Genomic DNA, 19407 nt, shown 5'->3' with positions numbered 1-19407 from the left:
ATTGCGCCACTGCACTCCAGCCAGGGCACAGAGTGAGACCCTGTCTCAAAATAAACAAAAACCCTCCAAAGGTTTTGAATAAAATCCGAAACTTGTTCTCTGGGCTTTCCAGGCCTTTTCTATCTGCTCCTTCAAGCCTCTGACTTCAGCCTGTTTTCCCAGCGCTGCAGCCATGCCAGCAGCTCTCCCACCTCAGGGGCTACAAAGCTGCTCCCTCTCTCTGTGACACTTTCCTCCTCACTGTCGTGTGACTGGTGGCTTGCCATTTGCTTCTCTCCCCAGCAGCCCACAGCACCCAATCTCTACCTTCTTTCCCTGTGTTATTTTCTTTGCTGCTCTTATCATCACTATCTGAAGTTACTTTAGACTCACAGTTTTACTTGGTATTGTTCTGTGATTTGATATTTTTTTCCCATCTAGTGATGTGTCTTGGAGATCTTCCCATGTCAGATTAGACAAATCTACTTTATTCTTTTAAATGGCTATATAATATTCCTTCAAATGGAGGTACCGAAATTTAACAGCTTCCTTTTTTATTCTCGATTTTTTACTATTACGAATAATGCTGAAGTGAACCATCTTTTTGAATACATCTCTGTGCACATGTGCAAGTTTTTTCTGTAGTATAGATTCCTGGAGGTGGAAGTGCCAGGTCGAGGTCATGCCCATCTCTCATTTTGTTAGATGCTGACTGCCATATTGCCCTCCTAAAAGGCTTTATCAATTTATGCTCTCGTCAACCATGTGTTAGCATGTACACTTCCCCATCCTCACCAGCACTAGTCATTGGCATTTTAAAAACATTTGCTTTAAGTGATACACAGTGGTGTCTTATTTCACATCAGAATCCTAAAGACCATTTCAAGATTGTTTCATGCTGGCGTCCACTGGGATCATACCTCTGGGTCAGTTGAGGGAGAAGCAGCAAAATCCTCTATGAGCTCTGAGACTTTCATAAGACACATGAAATCTTTCAAAGCAATGTCGTCCATCGCAGCAGAAACCTCCTCTGTCTCAATGCCAGCAGAGCTCAGTCAATAACTTGGAGAACTGTGGACCAGCCTGACGTTCCTGCATGCGGCTCTCCCCCATCCATCATCCAAACACACCTCAGCTGAGGCTCTAAAGTCCGTCAAAATCTGCCCAAGTGCAGCACACGCCCTCCCCAACCTTGGCTGCTCTGACATTACTCAGAATACTGTGGGCGGGGTGCGGTAGCTCACGCCTATAATCCCAGCACTCTGGGAGGCTGAGGTGGGCAGATCATCTAAGGTCAGAAGTTCGAGACCAGACTGGCCAACATGATGAAACCCCATCTCCACTAGAAATACAAAAATTAGGCCAGGCGCGTGACTCACACCTCTAATCCCAGCACTTTGGGAGGCCAAGGTGGGCGGATCACGTGAAGTCAGGAGTTCAAGACCAGCCTAGCCAATGTGGTGAAACCCTGTCTTTACTAAAAACACAAAAATTAACCAGGTGCGGTGGTGGGAGCCTGTAATCCCAGCTACTTGGGAGGCTGAGGCAGGAGAATCACTTGAACTCGGGAGACAGAGGTTGCAGCGATCCAAGATCATGCCATTGCACTCCAGCCTGGGCAACAGAAGCAAAACTCTGTCTAAAAAAAAAAATAATAATACAAATATTAGCTGGACACAGTGCGGGTGCCTGTAATTTCAGCTACTAAGGAGGCTGAGGCAGGAAAATCGCTTGAACCCAGGAGGCGGAGGTTGCAGTGAGCCAAGATCACGCCATTGCACTCCAGCCTGGGCAACAAGAACAAAACTCCATCTCAAAAAAAAAAGAACCCTTTGTTTGGTTTCACTTAAAGAGGAGAGAAGATATCAGGGTCTGGTTGTAGTCAGACCCTCATTCTCTAGAGATGGCTTTCTAAGCCGGAAAGGAAACATCTGCTCTCTCTAAGGGACAGCAGGACAAAAGGGGCAGCAAGACCAAGAAAAACATCTCATTGAGGCCAGGCCAGGGACAAGCTTTGCTGGTCAAAAGAAAATCTTCTTAGATTTAATAACTCCCACATTGGCAAGCTGCACATTTGTTTGTTTTTTTTTTTTTCCAAAGAATTTTTGAGTTTTCCCTGTCCCCCTCTACTTTCCTCCCCAAGGGGTGATTGGACTTCCTCAGGAAATAGAAATATGTCCAACGTCCCTGAGTGCTGGTGCGGTGCTAAACTCTTTATACCATTTATCTAACAGCACTGTGAGCCAGATTAATATTATTACCTCCAGCTTAGAGATAAGAGTTGGCAGCCAGAGCAATTGAGTAACTAGTTGGGCACCCAAGGTCACCCAGCTAGTGACACCTGGGGCAGGATTTAAACCTGAACCTGTAAACAGGTTCTGTTGCCTCTAGGTGGAGGTTAGTATTTTAACCTAAGGAATTACAAAGGCTTTATTTTGGGGCATTTGTAGGTTATTGTGCATTTCTTTACTTTCAGATTTTTTAGAGAAAATCCAAAATAACAGTGGAATTAATTTAAAACTGTGTCTTTCTGTGTCCCTGAAATTCTCACACATGGTACATTTTCAATGAGCTGACTTTGTTTCTCCACTTCTGCAGTAATTGAGCTTCTTCGGTTCAGTGCATGAGTGGTTCAGCGGTTCATTGGGCTTCCTGGTTGAGGGAGGGGCTGGATAACCAAGTGTATTCACTTCCTATTGCTGCTGCAATAAATACTGGAAACTTACTAGCTTAAAACAACACAAATTTATGATCTTATAGAAGTTTGAAAATCAAAGAATGTTCTTTCTGGAAGAAAACATTCTTTCTGGAAAAATCCATTCTTTTGCCTTTTCTAGCTTCCAGGGGCTATCTGGATTCCTTTTACCATGTTAAGATAACATATTCACAGGTTCCAGGGATTAGAGTGTGGACATTTTTGGAAGGCCATTATTCAGCCTGCAGCACCAACCAACAGTTTGTCGGGGACTAAGGTCTCCCAGGACATGGGATTTTTAGTGCTAAAACCAAGAAAGTCCCCGCAAACCTGGACAGCTGGTTCCCTAGAAGGGGACTCTGTTCCATGAAGATATTCTTACTAGGGGAAATAGAGAGGGAAGATAAACACAAATAAGACAGCTGTAAGGGGCCGGGCGTGGTGACTCACACCTGTAATCCCAGCACTTTGGGAGGCCGAAGCAGGTGGATCACCTGAGGTTAGGAGTTCGAGACCAGCCTGGCCAACATGGTGAAGCCCCATCTCTACTAAAAATACAAAAAATTGGCCGAGCATCGTGGCGCATGCCTGTAATCCCAGCTACTTGGAAGGCTAAGGTGGGAAAATCGCTTGAACCTGGAAGGTGGAGGTTGCAGTGAACCGAGGTCATGCCACTGCACTCCAGCCTGGGCAACAAGAGAGAAACTCTTTCTTTAAAAAAAAAAAAAAAGCTGTAAAGGAAACTGTTTTTCCAATGTCATTCTTTAGGGAAAAAGCAACCTTTGACCTTTCCAAACATCCCCGCACTGCAGCCTCAGCACGGCCATACCCTCACAAAAAGGTATCTGTGCTGAATATTCTGTCACCTGTTTTACCCAAGAAAAACAGCTATCTCCTGGATAAAGTCTATTTCAAAGCTCGAATTGTCCCTATGTTAAGAAGCCTATGTGGTACGCTTGTACTCAGAAAGGTTAATAAAAGTGTAGAATAAAATAGACATGTAGTTAAAAATAGAGCCCGATTCCATGCGAATGACACAGACTTGATACTCCACTGCGGAGCCATGGTGGGCTTCTGCATCACACGTCCTCCTCCTGTGTTCATTCCTTCCTCCTCACCTTCCACTCTATCCCCCGCCCCACTCCACCCCCCGCACAGCTATATTTAGTACCATAGTCTGTGGGTTTCTGAAAGAATTCTCTCATGTATTTTTGAGTTTCACTGAAGGGGAAACCTTGGTTTTGTGTCGTATTTTTACATATGTATTTAGTTCGTGTCATATTTTTACATATATATTTAAGTTTCCATTTCTGAAGAAATATATACCCCAAAAAAAGCATTTTTCAACAATGGGTGAATTCCAAGAAGCCTGGAGTCTGATTTGGAAAGGATGGGGGATGGGAATTGGGTAGCTTTTCCAGTGGAAAGGATTTGAACAGAGGCCACACTTCTGGAGTGGCTCCTACAAGCCGGAGCATATCAGCATGGTCTGGCAGAAGTGACAGTTATGGAAGGGAGGGTCATAAATCATTTCCTAGCTGTGAGGACAAAGGGATTCAAAGTCTCCCAAGCCAGAGGTAGTGTAGCCAACAAGATCAGCAGCAATGAGGGAGCAACTGCGCCACGTTGTGTTACTCCCTGATGGCCAGCGCAGGGCTGCAAGTAGTGGCTGCAAAAGCCAGACAAATAGATGGAAATCCAGGAACTAGAGGAAATTCAGGCCTGCAAGGGGCTCTGGGAAGTGTATGTTGTTCTCTCTGGTGAGTTCAGACAGCCTGAGGCACATGGTATGGAGGGAGGTGCAGATGGTCAAGAAAACAGGGTTCTGTCGCCAGCGGCCAGCGGAGCTTCTTAAGGTTTGCAGGGCTGCTCTGTGCAAGTCCGTTTAGGGACGTCATCCTGATCTCTATATGCATGCAAGCCCAGCCACCCCTTCTGCTGGTCAGCCACCGGCCACTGAGTCTGGGTAGAAGAACATACCAGATGTGGGTAACCCATCATCCCCTTGGGAAATCCAGCTGCCATCATGTGCCTTCTGCGGTCAATTGTTTCCCCTAAAAAAGTCCAGTTCCTATCATGCTATCTCCCCACTTTCTTTCCAGCCTTACCTTCTTCTACATACATCTTTCTTTCTGGCATATAGATCTTTTCTTCAATACCTGAAAAATCTCCTATCTTCATGCCTTTGTATGTGCTGCCCCCTCTTCCAGAAATGCCTTCCACCACTTCCTATTTCCTTTGTCTTCCTAGAAAACTTCCACCCAGCTTCAAACTGAAATACCCAAGACACAAGTCACGTTAAGTGTTGGTAAGTTGGGAAATCCAGCTGCTGTCATGAATCACAGACACAAGCCTGGGAAGATGCTGGCTCCACAATGCATTGGAGTAAAGGGTATGAGGGCAGGGAGAGGGCATTGTGCTGATATACCCCCATTCTCTGCCCAGAGGCCTAAGGACAAGTGTTAGTAGACGGCTGGCCTAGGCATGACTGGCTAGCTGGAGGAAGAGCAAGGAAAATTGCTCCCTGTGGAGAGGAAATCCATAACTAGCCTGTATTTATTGGGGGCCTCAGCCCACTCAGCTAACAGTTCCAAGGGATGGCATGGTAGGCTCCTGTGGTCCCATCTATGGATCAAACTTTGTGGACCATACTACGCTTTCAGACTGACTTCAGACTCAAGTAGAACTATCTCACTTGAAAACTGTCTTAAGGCTTAGGCTGGACAATTTGAAGAGGGAGGGCCTGGTAGGATTGTCTGTTTCATGCTCCCTGAAGAATGTGAGCACCTAACTCCCTGCTTCCCAAAACTATCCAGACTGGAACGGAAGGATCTGGGACTAAAGGACCAAATCGAATAAGCACTCACCTTAGAGTCAAAAATGCTATGTTCAAATCCCACTTCAAATTCCAACAGCCACTTCCTGTCTCTGTGATCTCAGGCAAAACTGCTGAATGACTCTGAACCTTGGCTTCCTTATTTGGAAAACAGTGATTATATCACCTAACAGTGATAAACAGTGATTATAACACCTATTACAGAGTTGTTGTGAAATTTAGAATGAGAAAATACAGACCAAAGTGCCTAACACTGCACCTAACACAGAGCAGATCACCAACAAATGGTGAGTAAGTTAATTCCTTGGTTTGGCACACAATAACCTCCTGATTTGGCCTAATTCTTCCCTGCCTTCTTCCCAGCTAGCCTCTTCCCCTCAGTTTTGCAAAGGTGCTCCGGCTGTGTGGGGGAGGGTGAGACACCCTTGGTGACAATGGATGAAAATGGTATCATTGCTCTTCAAACAAAACCAAGAAAAGGAGGCTTCAGTAGGGCTTAGAGACTTCATTCCTGACTCAATTCATCTGCTCACCTCATTTTGTCCCCCTGGAGTGAGTATCTTCCTTCTGTTTTAAAATTGAGGTTTTATTATTTCTTAGATATGACAAGGCCAACAGATCAGGAGATGGCTGCTGTTGAAAAGAAAGTTGTTACACTCACAGGTCCCAAGAGGATGGGGCACACTGAGCCATAAGGGGCCGGCAAGGAGGCTCCAGGGTCAGTCAGAAGGCAGAGGGAGTGGAGAAACAAGGGCAAAAGATGTGATTGTGGTTCTGGGAATGACAGGTGAGGCAGGCTGTCCTTTGCCTAGTTTAAATAAATTCAGCAGCCTCTGGGGCATAGGGGATATCCCTAGTTGTTTGGTACCTAGCCTTGGGGAGATTAGGGTAGGGGAACAGTGACCCTGAGTGTGACAGCCCTGTGGTGAAGGTGGTTGGGGGGTGGTTGGTCTGGATTGGTTGGTTTGCATTTGAAAAGTGTGCTCAAGGGCCAGTTATTTACTATCCCTAGGAATTGGCTAGAGGGATAATTCCTCCCTTCAAGGGTCAGCAAGTCCCCAAATGTCAAACATCAAAATACAGAAAATAAAAAGACATAGTTAATAACACCCTCTTCTCTGCTGTTGGATTCTAGCTTAGGTCTAATCTGTTCTAAGAAGGCTTCCTAGGCCACCCTATCCCACTGGATGAGTCCCTCCCTGAAGTCCTATAGCACTTAATGTCTCTGCTGTTCATTTTGGTGTCTTATTATTTCAGCAAAGTGTATGCTGTGTCCCCCATCAGAAACCTCGGCTTCTTGGAGATGGGAATTGTGTCTTACTTCTCTATGTCCCTTACAGCGACTGGCACAGAGCCTTCAACGTAATAAGCACTCATTAAATTTTTGTTAGGGAACACTCAAGGTTCAGTTTAGGAGGCCACAGGGATGATTCCTTAAAGTTTTTTTCTTAACTCCTTAGCAGGAATAACCCTGCTAAGAGGCACTCAAAGCTTGGTTTCTTCCTTTATCATCCAGCACTTGGTCTTCCTAAAATTTAGAATGTTTACAAATCCAGACAATCTTTGTGAAATTCACAAACAAGGAAAATACAGGCAGCTCCAGCTATGACTACAATTCAGAAGGGGTCATTTCTAATTGCAGCTGAAAAGGAAAAATGGAGTTAGTGTTGATGTTCTGACCGCAGTGTTTCTTCCACTAACTCCCTAGAAGGAAGGAGTAGATTACACATGTCAGCCAGGTTCACTGAGTAGCCAGGAGGATATGTGTGTCTCATGAATTTTTTTTTTTTTTTTTGAGACAGAGTCTCACTCTGTCGCCCAGACTGGAGTGCAGTGGTGTGATCTCGGCTCACTGCAAGCTCCGCCTCCCAGGTTCACGCCGCCATTCTCCTGTCTCAGCCTTCAGCTGGGACTACAGGTGCCTGCCACCACACCTGGCGAATTTTTATTTTATTTTTTGTGTTTTTAGTAGAGATGAGGTTTCACTGTGTTAGCCAGGATGGTCTCAATATCCTGACCTTGTGATCTGCCCTCCTTGGCCTCCCAAAGTGCTGGGATTACAGGCGTGAGCTACCACGCCCAGTCTCTCATGAATTTTTATTAATGGGCAAATCACTCATGTTGTGTGTTGTGTCTGTCCTTGGCTGGACATCCAAGAATCCAGCACAAGCTATAAGGAAGGGAGATTTACTTGTTTCCAAGTGGCCTGGAATGATCCATGAGACACAGTGGACCCTCACGGTCCTGAGGACAGGATGTGGCAATGGTCATGGGGTCCTCCTCCATGAGCACAGGAGCAAAGATGGTGACCAAATGCAGAACGGGTCTGACTTGCATGTCCAATGTTAGAGTAATTTGGCTCCTTTTTTGGGGCAGAACTGATGGACAAAAATAGACCTCATTTTGGGAAGCCTGGCATGAAATTAAATTCCAGGGCCATAGCTACAGCTTTGCCAATGGGCTGGCTTTCTACCATGTGCAGAAATGCCCTTGTCATGCAAGTTGAAGACGGTGGTGGAGTGGGGAAGGGAGGAGAGCTTCTTTTATGGGTATTCTAACATGGCAGGGGCTGCTCCACCTGTCTTTAGTCCCTCGCTATTTAAAATATAATTTGCAGACCTGCAGCCTTGGTCTCATTTCGGAGCTTGCCAGAAATGCGGAATCTCAGGCAAGCCTGGGACTAGAGTGAGAGATGGCCGCCTATAGTGCAAAATGGAAGGAGGTGCCCCAAAACTCAGTAATCAAGATAAACAATATTTTAAAATACCGAAATCACTGCCAAAAATCCATGATACACAAAATATCAACATTTTAAATAAAAGCGAGATCTGACTCAGCACTTAAACAAATCTGCCGCACTTACCTCATGCTAATCTTGACTCTGATCTCAGGTTCCATCCCAGACCTATAGAATCAGAATCTATATTCTAAAAAGACCCCCAGAGGATTCATATGTAAATCAAAGTTTAAGAAGCACAGCTTTAGACAACATAACCCACAATGTAACAAACCAAAATCTTAGAATCTAGACAGCAGCAAAGATAGAAAGGTATGAGCAGAAATAAAGTTTCAGAAGCATCTAACTCCTCCAGCTTGCTTGCCATTGCCTGGGTTTGCACACCACCACCTTAAAATTGCAGTGTTCTATAATTTACCATGAACATTTCAAAACCTTTTTTTTTTTTTTGAGATAACTATAGATTTGCAGGAAGTTGCAAGTTTAATACAGAGAGAGCCCATGTACTCTTCACTCAGTTTCCCCTAGTGATTACTGATTACTTAGTCCATTTGGGCTGCTGTAACAAAATACGTTAGACTGGGTAGTTTATAAATAACGTAAATTTATTGCTTACAGTTCTGGAGTCTGGGAAGTCCAAGATAAAGGCCCTCGTAGATGTGGTGTCTAGTGAAGGCCTGTTCCTGATAAATGGTGCCTTCTTTTTTTTTTTTTTTGAGATGGAGTCTCGCTCTGTCACCCATGCTGGAGTGCAGTGGTGCACTATCGGCTCACTGCAACCTCTGCCTCCTGGGTTCAAGCGATTCTTCTGCCTCAGCCTCCTGAGTAACTGGGACTACAGGCACGTGCCACCAAGACCGGCTAATTTTTGTATTTTTGGTAGAGACAGGGTTTCACCATAGTGGCCAGGCTGGTCTCGAACTCCTGACCTTCTGATACACCCACCTCAGCTTCCCAAAGTGTTGGGATTACAGGCGTGAGCCACTGTGCCCAGCCTAAATGGTGGCGTCTATGTGTCCTCACAACATGGAAGGGCAAATGGGGTCCCCCAGGCCTCTTTTATAAGGTCTGTAATTCCATCCATGAGGGTTCCACCCTCATGACCTAGTCACCTCCCTAAGGCCCCACCTCTTAATAGCAACATGTTGGAGATTAGATTTCAACATATGAATTTTGGAGAGACAGATATTCAGACCATAACAGTTATATTTTCTGTAACTATAGTAGACTATTGAAATGAGGACATTGACAATGGCATAAGGTGTATGTATAGTTTATATGTTATCTTATCAAAAGGGTAGATTTACAGAACCAACACAAGTAAGCTATAGAACTAGCTCCTTACCACAAAGATCTCCCACAAGCTACAGCTTTAAAGTCATACCTACCCCTTTCCCTGACCCACCATCCCTAACCCCTGGAAAGCACTAATCTTCTTAACACTTTTTTTTTTTTTTTAAGAGACAGAGGTCTCACTATATTGCCCATGTTGGTCATGAACTCCTAAGCTCAAGCGAGCCTCCTGCCTCAGCCTCCCAAAATGTTGGGATTATAGGCATGAGCCGAAATGTCCAGACTTTTGAACAACTTTTTGACCATGTTATATAAATGAAATCATATAATGAGCAAACTTTTGAGATTGCCTTTTCTTCACTCAGCATAATGAACTAAAGATCCATCCAAATTGTTGCACATATCAATAATGTGTTCCTTTTTTTATTTTTATTTGTTTTTATTTTTTTATTTTTTGAAGCAGAATCTCACTGTGTCACCCAGGCTGGAGTGCAGTGGCACCATCTTGGCTCACTGCAACCTCCAATTCTCAGGTTCAAGCAATCCTCCCACCTCAACCTCCCAAATAGCTGGGAGTACAAGTGTGTGCCACCCACCATGCCCAGCTAATTTTTGTATTTTTAGTAGAGACAGGGTTTCACCATGCTGGCCAGGCTGGTCTCGAATTCCTGACCTCAAGTGACCCACCCACTTCTGCCTCCCAATGTGTTGGGATTACAGGCATGAGCCACAGTGCCCAGCCAATTTTTTCCTTTTTATTGCTGAGTATAGTCCCTGCTATGGGCGTACCACAATTTAGTTAACCATTTACCTATTATAAGACATTTGGGTGGTTTCCTGTATTTGATTATTACAAATAAAGCTGCTATGAACTATTCTAGCTCCTATAACTTTCCATATACATTTTAGAATTCTGTTGATATTTACATTTTTAAAAATCTTGTAATTTTGACAGGAAATACATTAAATTTATATATCATTTTGGGGAGAATTAGCATCTTGACTGTGTTGAGTCTTCCAATCCATAACATAGTATGTCCCTTTATTTTTTTGTTGTTGTTCCTAACCACTAGACTATGCCATCCAACTCAATAGAAGCATGATCACCCAAAGAAATTCAGGATTATCAGCATCTTCTGTTATTTGTCATGGCACTGAATTCAAATATTTGTTCCTGTGTTCACGGAGGCAACATAGATATAGTGCATATGGGAATAAAGGGTTGAAGGCATCCTTGAAAAGGACTCTCAGTTAAGATTTAAAATGCATATGTCTCTACATTTATTTAGATCTTTGATTTTTTCATCAGTATCTTATAGTTTTTAACATATAAGCCCTATATATGTTTTATTATATTTATACCTAAGTATTTCATTTGATTGATTAACATTTGCTTTGTATTTTTATTTTGATTTTCATTTGTTTGTTGCTAACATATGGAAATACAATTAATTTTCTTATGTTGATCTTGTAACTTATGACCTTGTGATAAGTTATGAACTTATGAACTCACTTATTAGCTGCTGGAGTTTCCTTGTAAATTTTTTGGGATTTCTAGGTAGATCATCAAGTCATCTACAAATAGAGACAGGTTTTTTATTTTCCTTTTTTTTTTTATCTGTATGGCTTTTATTTCCTTTTCTTGTCTCATGGTGTGCACTAGAACTTCTGGTTGAATAACAGCAATAAGAGCAGACGTCCTTCCCTGTTCTTGATTTTAGGGAGAAGGCATTCAATCTTTCACCACTAAGTATGATGTTAGTTGCAGGTTTTTGCAGATGCTTTTTGTCAAGTCGAGGAAGTTTCTTTCTATTCCTATTATACTGAGAGTTTTTGTCATGAGTGAATGTTGAATTTTGTCAAACGCGTTTTCTGTATCAATTGATAGGATCATGAGATTTTTCTTTAGCTTGCTGATGGATTACATTGAATGATTTTTCAAATACTGAAAAAACAGCCTTGTATCCCTGGAATATATACCACTTAGTCACAGTGTATAATTCTTTCTATATATAGCTGGATTCTATTTGCTAACATTTGTTAAGGATTTTTGAGTATTCAATCATAAAGGATATTGGTCTGTAGTTTCTTCTTTGTACTATCTTTGCCTGGTTTTGATATCAGGGTAATACTGGCTTTATAAAATAAATCGAAAAGTGTTCTTTCCTAGGCCAGGCATGGCGGCTCACGCCTATAATCCCAGCACTTTGGGAGGCCAAGGTGGGCGGATCACCTGAGGTCGGAAGTTCGAGACCAACCTGACCAACATGGAGAAACCTCGTCTCTACTAAAAATACAAAATTAGCCGGGCATAGTGGCACATCCCTGTAATCCCAGCTACTCGGGAGGCTGAGGCAGGAGAATCGCTTGAACCCAGGAGGCAGAGGTTGCAGTGAGCAGAGATCACGCCATTGCACTCCAGCCTGGGCAACAAGAGCTAAACTCCGTCTCAAAAAAGAAAAAGAAAAAGAAAAAGAGTTCCTTCCTTTTCTACTTTCTTGAAGAGTTTATGTAGACTTGGTTTTAGTTCTTTATAAGTTTGGTGGAATTCTCCAGTAAAACCACCTAGCACTATGCACTTTTACTTTTGTAATTTGATTTGATCCTCATAACAACTTTGCAAAGGAGACATTTTACAGAAACAGTTTCCAGGTCCCTTGGACTGCACTGGATGCATAGTGAGATTAGTGAGGTGGCCGGGCAATAAGTCCAGAGCAGGAGGATGTTGGGCAGGGCAGGCATGCTAGACGTGGGGTAGGGTAGAGCTGGGTTTGAATGAAGTGCTTGGGAAGTGAAGAGTTAGGAGAAGGCACTATTTGGAGAACAGGGAGAGTAAAGAAGGTCTGGTTTATTGCAGCAGAGGGTCTGTGACTGCCAAAGGCCAGATAGAAATAACCCCAAGGAGGACTGGAGTGTGAAGGCCCAAGAGAAACAGGGAGAGGCTGTGCAGTTTCTTCAAGTATCAGAAGAGATTGTTGCAAGGCCTTTAATTTGACCTCAGAATAAAATCTGAAAACAAGTGAAGTACTACAACTCTTTTAAAAAGCAAATGTGGGACCGGGTACGGTGGCTCATGCCTGTAATCCCAGCACTTTGGGAGGCTGAGGCGATCAGGTCACCTGAGGTCGGAAGTTCGAGACCAGCCTGGCCAATATGGTGAAACCCCATCTCTATTAAAAAATTTAAAAATTAGCTGGGTATGGTGATGCACGTCTTTAATCCCAGCTACCTAGGAGGCTGAGGCACAAGAATCACTTGAACCCAGGAGGCAGAGGTTGCAGTGAGCCAAGATGGTGCCACTGTACTCTAGCCTGGGCAACAGAGCTAGACTCTAGCAAAAAAAAGCAAATGTGGCACACTTATCAGAGTGACCCACTTATCAAAATCCAAATAATGCCAAATGCTGGTAATAAGTTGGAGCAGCAGAAAGTCTCATTCATTCCTGGTGGGAATATAAAATGGCACAACCACTTTGGAAGACAATTTGACAGCTTCTTAAAAAGCTAAACATAATCTTACCATGTGATTCATATGGCTCCTTGTGTAGATTCCCCAACCTATGTCTACACAAAAACCTGCACATGAATGTCATATCAACTTTATTTATAATCACTAAAAACTGGAAGCAGCAAAGATGTTCTTTGGTAAATGAATGGCTAAACTGAGGTACTTCCAGACAATAGACTATCATTCAGTTATTAAAAGAAATGAGCTGTCGGCAGGGCGCGGTGGCTCATGCCTGTAATCCCAGCACTTTGGGAAGCCGAGGCAGGCGGATCACCTGAGGTCAGGAGTTTGAGACCTGTTTGGCCAACATGGTGAAACCCTATCTCTACTAAAAATACAAAAATTAGCTGGGTGTGGTGGCGGGGGCCTGTAATCCCAACTACTCGGGAGGCTGAGGCAGGAGAATCGCTTGAACCTGGGAGGCGGAGGTTGCAGTGAATTGAGATGGTGCCACTGCACTCCAGCCTAGGAGACAAGAGCGAGACTTCGTCTCAAAAAAAAAAAGAAAGAAATGAGCTGTCGAGCTATGAAAAGGCATGGAGGAAGTTTAAATGCATACTGCTTAGTGAAAACAGCAAGTCCAAAGAGGCTACATACTGTATGATTCCAACCATATGGCATTTTGGAAACGTCAAATCTATGGAAATAGTAAACAGATCCGTGGTTGCCAGGGGTTTGGGAAAAGAGGAGGCATGAATGGGTGGAACACTGAATTTTTAGGGACATGAAAATACTGGGTATGATACTATAATGAGGGATACAATTGTCAAAACCCACAGAACTCTACAACACAGAGTAAATCTTAATGTAAACTACGGACTATAGTTAATAATGTGTTAATATCGATTTGTCAAGTATAACAAGTGTGCCACACTAGTGCAAAATTATTAATATAATGGGGGAAACTGTGCATGGAGGGAGGTAAAAAGGTGGGAAGGGTCTAAATATATGGAACTCCATGTGCAATCTCCTCAATTATTCTGTAAATCTAAAACGGTGTTAAAAATAGTCTATTTGTTTTTTAAATCTAAGAAATTTCACATTGAAAGAAAAAGAAGCAGCCAGGTGCCGCGGCTCATGCCTGTAACCCTTGCACTTTGGGAGGCCAGGGCGGGCAGATCACTTGAGGCCGGGAGTTTGAGGCCAGCCTGGCCAACATGTGAAACCTGTCTCTACTAAAAATACAAAAATTAGCCAAGCATGGTGGCTCACGCCTGTAATCTCAGCTACTTGGGAGACTGAGGCATAAGAATTGCTTGAACCCAGGAGGTGGAGGTTGCAGTGAGCCAAGATCGTGCCACTGCACTGCAGCCTAAGCAACAGGGTGAGACTTTGTCTCAAAAAACAAAGAAAGAAAAAAAAAGAAGCAAATATGGTGAGATCTTTTTTTCAAGTGTTAAGAAATCCAGCAAAGTCATTCTGAAAACTTGCTTGTAAACTACACAGCCAGCCTTGCTGCCCAGGCTCCCTTCTACTTAAAAATTCCTTTACTGTAAACTCCATGCCAGATTTTTCCTCAGTGGGATAAGCTCAGGCCCTACTGACATTTTTTTTTTTTTTTTTTTTTTTTTTAATTTTTTAGACAGAGTCTCCCTCTGTTGCCCAGGCTGGAGTGCAGTAGCATGATCTCGGCTTACTGCAATCTCTGCCGTCCAGGTTCAAGCAATTCTCCTGCCTCAGCCTCCGGAGTAACTGGGATTATGGTGTCTGCCACCACGCCTGGCTAATTTTTGTATTTTTAGTAGAGATGGGGTTTTACCATCTTGGCCAGACTGGTCGTCAACTCCTGACCTCATGACCCACCCGCCTGGGCCTCCCAAAGTGCTGGGATTACAGGTGTGAGCCACCACACCCGGCCTCTGTTGACATTCTTAAAAGGAACTTTTTTGGAAGTAAGATAGAACCAGACTTTTCAGCCCCTTCTTAGTTTGCCGAAATTTATTGCGAAAATAAAATTGAGTTTCTCTGATAGATTTGAAAAAGCAATATTGCATACCTTCCAAAGGATAAAAGGCTTTTATCTGGCCAAATTTTTCGTCTCAACCAAGTCTAAGATGATGGTCTTCTGGGTTGATTGCTAATTCTCTGTAATTATCTACAAGGCCCTTTAAATTTGTTTTGGTGGTTTTTCTCTTCTGAATAATTAGATGAGGCAATCAGCACATCTTTCATATTATAAGGAGGCTTTTTTTTTTTTTTTAAACACTACTCCTCCACGTTATAATTTCTGCAAGTGACAATAGGGGTAAATTCCAATCTGTAGCTCTAACGGCTGCTAATGAGGCGCTTGTTTTAAATCCCTCTGAGCTACACTGGCTCCTCCCACAGAGGACTTTTAAAACTCTGAGTTCTAAATCCTTTTGCTTTGAGGGCTGAAATCTGGTTCTGTAACCTTTTGAATCACCAATGTTTGCTTTGAAAGTTGACATTTTCTATTTAAATGGCAAGAGAGATGGGAAATAAACCTCAGCATTACAGAGCAGAGCATATTGATTTCAATTATCACCTTTAATCCATGCCTTTCTTCTTTATAATGTATGGATTTCTTCTCTTAATTAGAAAGAGCCAGGGATTATCTGCACAAAACTGGAAGGTTTATTGTGATTGGCGGGATTGTCTCCCCTGTCCACGACTCCTATGGAAAACAGGTGGGTTCCTTCCTGTGCCTCTGTCCTCCTTCAACTCCCGCCCTCCCATCCCTGGCCTGATAGTTCCTGGCAGAAAAACTGCCCCAACTCTGTCTCTGCTAAGATTCCTGGAGACACAAAATGCCCAGGTCCATGCATCCATCCTGCTTCCCATCTCAGGACCACAGTTGGACCTGAGTGGATGGGTGTTGAAGCAGCAGCTGGAAAGACCAGCTGTCCATGACCATAGAGCCACTCACAGGCCGGTCAGGACTCATTGAAAGGGGAGCAGGAACACCCACCGGGTGTGGTTTGGTATGGTGGATGCCAGGTTGGCAGCTGGTTATGGGTTGAGCTGCATTGGGCAAGTCTTCTCAGGGTTTTAGGAGAAAATGGCCTATGCCTCATATAGTCTGATTTAAAATTCATTTCCCTGCCCATCCCTCCCTACCACATATTCCGGCAAATCTAGGAGCTCTACCCATCATTCCCCCTTTCTCCCACAGATGCACCTTGGTGGGCTCTGGGAAAACTCACCTAACGAGCCAGACTGAGTCATAAGACAAGGCCACATTTGCTGAGTTAAGTCTCATCTCTGCAGGGCACAGAGGGGCTGCTTTGCAAATGGAGGCTCATCTATCGACCCTGTTGGGGTGGTATACACCACACACCCTTTATTCGTTTCCTTTCCCCACCACCATTCCAGGCCTGCCTGTGGCAAACGGACAAGTAAAGGGGTCACATCCCTCATTCCCTCTCACCACTGGAAAAAGGCTGCACCTTAACAATGGGTGGGCTTGGGCTGGTACCCCAAGGATGTTGTGGGGAACAGAGGGAGTCTCCCAATGATTGCTCTGTTGCTTCCCAGGGCCTCGTGTCAAGCCGGCACCGTCTCATCATGTGTCAGCTGGCCGTCCAGAATTCCGACTGGATCAGGTAGGACTGGCCTGAAGATGCCAGAGGCAGGTGGCCCGGAGACTTACTGGGAGTGAGGTGGGGAAAAAAGAAGAGTTCCAGCAGTAATTTGGATCCTGAAAGGATGGGGAGGCAGGGGCAAGATGCTAGCCTTGTGGAGGCAATACGTAGACCTCCAGGGATACCGGTAACTTTATTTTTGAACCAAACTATGAGGCCCATGAAAGTAAAGAAAGAGCTTGAATGTTGCACCTGTTTTGGCATCTCTGAGTCCTGGCGTGATTCTTGGAGCTTCCAGAAATATCACTGGGTTTTGGGTGAAGCATGACCAGAAAATCAGAAATGCCTCTCACTTTCATTCCCACTAACTTCCATGAACCCTCACTACCTTTCAGGGAATGTTCCCCGGCCTTTGCAATTTCCCATTCCTGAACTCAGGCTGCCTAAGGGCCCCACACTGGCCCCAGGAGAGAGGTGCGAGTCTGCCCTTAACGGCAGCCACACCAAATCACACCCACTAGGTGGCTTTCCTGCTCAATGCCTTTCTGGCCAGACGTGCTGCTAGGAAGGCAACTCCACCCCAACCCCTCCACTGAGCTTGCAGTGTAATTAAAGCAAGCTTCCACTAATTATGCTAATGATGCTCCCCAAAGTTCCTACCATTATAATTTGCATGAGAAGATGATGTTTAAAAAAAATAATGGCATGCCGTGTGTGCTGTAATTTCCCCCTCTATGGAAAAATAAGCAGCACCTAGAGGTTTCCATGAAAGAGGCAAAGTGACGGGATGCTGACCTCAGAATGAGGAATGCAGAGAGTTCGCCCGGGAAGAGTAGGGTGGGCGGGAATGAGAGCAGTGAAGGGAAGCGACAGTAATAATTCAGCAGTGATCCTTGCCATTCGTGCACAGTGATTTGTGTGAGAAGCACATGCCCTTTATAGACTTTCTCATCCCCCTAACGACAAAGCTTTGGTAGAGAGACGGCTGCTTTTTCTCAGGCGAGAAACAGGCCCAGAGAAATCAAAGGGTTTGAGCAATGATACATTGATACATCCATAGGGAAGAAAGGATTAGAAATGAAGCCTCTTGGCCGGGCGCGGTGGCTCAAGCCTGTAATCCCAGCACTTTGGGAGGCCGAGACGGGCGGATCACTAGGTCAGGAGATCGAGACCATCCTGGCTAACACAGTGAAACCCCGTCTCTACTAAAAAATACAAAAAACTAGCCAGGCAAGGTGGCGGGCCCCTGTAGTCCCAGCTACTCAGGAGGCTGAGACAGGAGAATGGCCCGAACCCGGGAGGCGGAGCTTGCAGTGAGCTGAGATCCGGCCACTGCACTCCAGCCTGGGCGACAGAGCGAGACTCCGTCTCAAAAAAAAAAAAAAAAAAAAAAAAAAAAAGAAATGAAGCCTCTTAACATTGTAACTCCTGATCTTCTGGGGATGCTGAGGACCTTGAATAAGGGTCCAGTGAGGAAATCACTGGGCAGGAGACTGTTACTGCTTGGATGTGCTTAGAAGATTCTGGAATAATTCCCTCATTCATTCAACAACTACTGAGTGCCTACCACCTTCCCTGGGCTGCTCTAGGTTGGAAAATCAGAATCCTGAGAATTGAGATCACTAGGGAGTCTAAGCATTGCCTCTAGAGATGAGGGTTGGCTGAGATGGGGTGCCTAACACTGGGAGCCCATTTAGCCAGATGAAGTGTTTGTCTCTGGCACAGGTGCGCTCCCGGGCACAGGGCCTGCCTAGGGGGAGCTAGGCTCCGGGCAAACGGCAAGCTGACTCTCTAAGGGTTTTCAGCTAGTGAGATCTCACCTCTGGGCACTTTAGGTGGGGTGGTGGGGTAGGGTGGTGGTGTTAAGGGGATGCACGACTGCTAAGAAAATGTTTGCGAAGGCAGGGCGTGGGGGCTCATGCCTGTAATTCCAGCACTTTGGGAGGCCAAGGTGGGCGGATCACCTGAGGTCAGGAGTTTGAGACCAGCCTGGCCAATGTGGTGAAACCCCATCTCTACTAAAAATACAAAAATTAACTGGGCATGGCGGCATGTGCCTATAATCCCAGCTACTCGGGAGGCTGAGGCAGGAGAATCGCTTGAACCCAGGAGGTGGAGGTTGCGGTGAGCCGAGATCTCACCACTGCACTCCAGCCTGGGTGACAGAGCGAGACTCCATCTAAAAAAAAATCATTAAGTTGGCAATTAAGGCCCAGTGCTGCCTCAGTCTGGGGCTGGATCCCTGCTTACTTCACAAGCAGTATCTCAGAGGGGCTGGCCATTGCTGTGTCTGCGCCCTCTCATCTGCCTGCCATGCCTCACCTCCACACCCATAAAGCACCTCACTGCAGAGGGAGGCAGGCAAGACTGATTTTCGAGGGCTTGCAGCCTGGCTACCACTTGACAAAGGCCCAGCTCAGCTAATCCTTGTCACAACCCTCAAGGGTCCAAAGGAGGGTTTATTTTGTAGGTAATAATAGGAGCAAGATGCTGTACTGAGCATTGTACACATAAAACTTACCAAGCCTTTCTAACAAGACCGTAAGCTCGTTACTGTTGTTATTCCCATTTTACCGATGGGGAAGGTGAGGCACTGGGAGATCACATAACTTTCCCAAAGCCACACAGTTGCAAAGAGCTGAGGCTGGAATTAAACCCAGGCAGACTGGCACCAGCATCTCTTCTCATAAGCCTATACCATGCTCTTCTCATTTTACAAAGGAGGAAACTGAAGCTCAGAAAAGTGTTTCACACCTGGGTTTTATCTGATTCAAGATCTAAGCACATGGTATGGCCAGGTCTTCCATGCTTCCTGAGC

The 19407-nt window shown here is 44.8% G+C and overlaps 1 protein-coding gene across 1 annotated transcript in view; it reads left to right on the top strand.

The window, feature by feature from the left end:
* Positions 1-19407, top strand: part of LOC105484565 (nicotinamide nucleotide adenylyltransferase 2) — a 175946-nt gene that overhangs the window by 115775 nt on the left and 40764 nt on the right. The window contains exons 2-3 of the mRNA XM_011746309.2: positions 15607-15695; positions 16543-16610. Coding sequence (XP_011744611.1) covers positions 15607-15695; positions 16543-16610 — 157 coding nt within the window. The remainder of the gene's footprint in view (positions 1-15606; positions 15696-16542; positions 16611-19407) is intronic.

The sequence above is a fragment of the Macaca nemestrina genome, chromosome 1 (assembly GCF_043159975.1).
Source record: "Macaca nemestrina isolate mMacNem1 chromosome 1, mMacNem.hap1, whole genome shotgun sequence".
NCBI classification, from domain to species: domain Eukaryota; kingdom Metazoa; phylum Chordata; class Mammalia; order Primates; family Cercopithecidae; genus Macaca; species Macaca nemestrina.
This window is presented reverse-complemented; position numbering and strand designations above follow the sequence as displayed.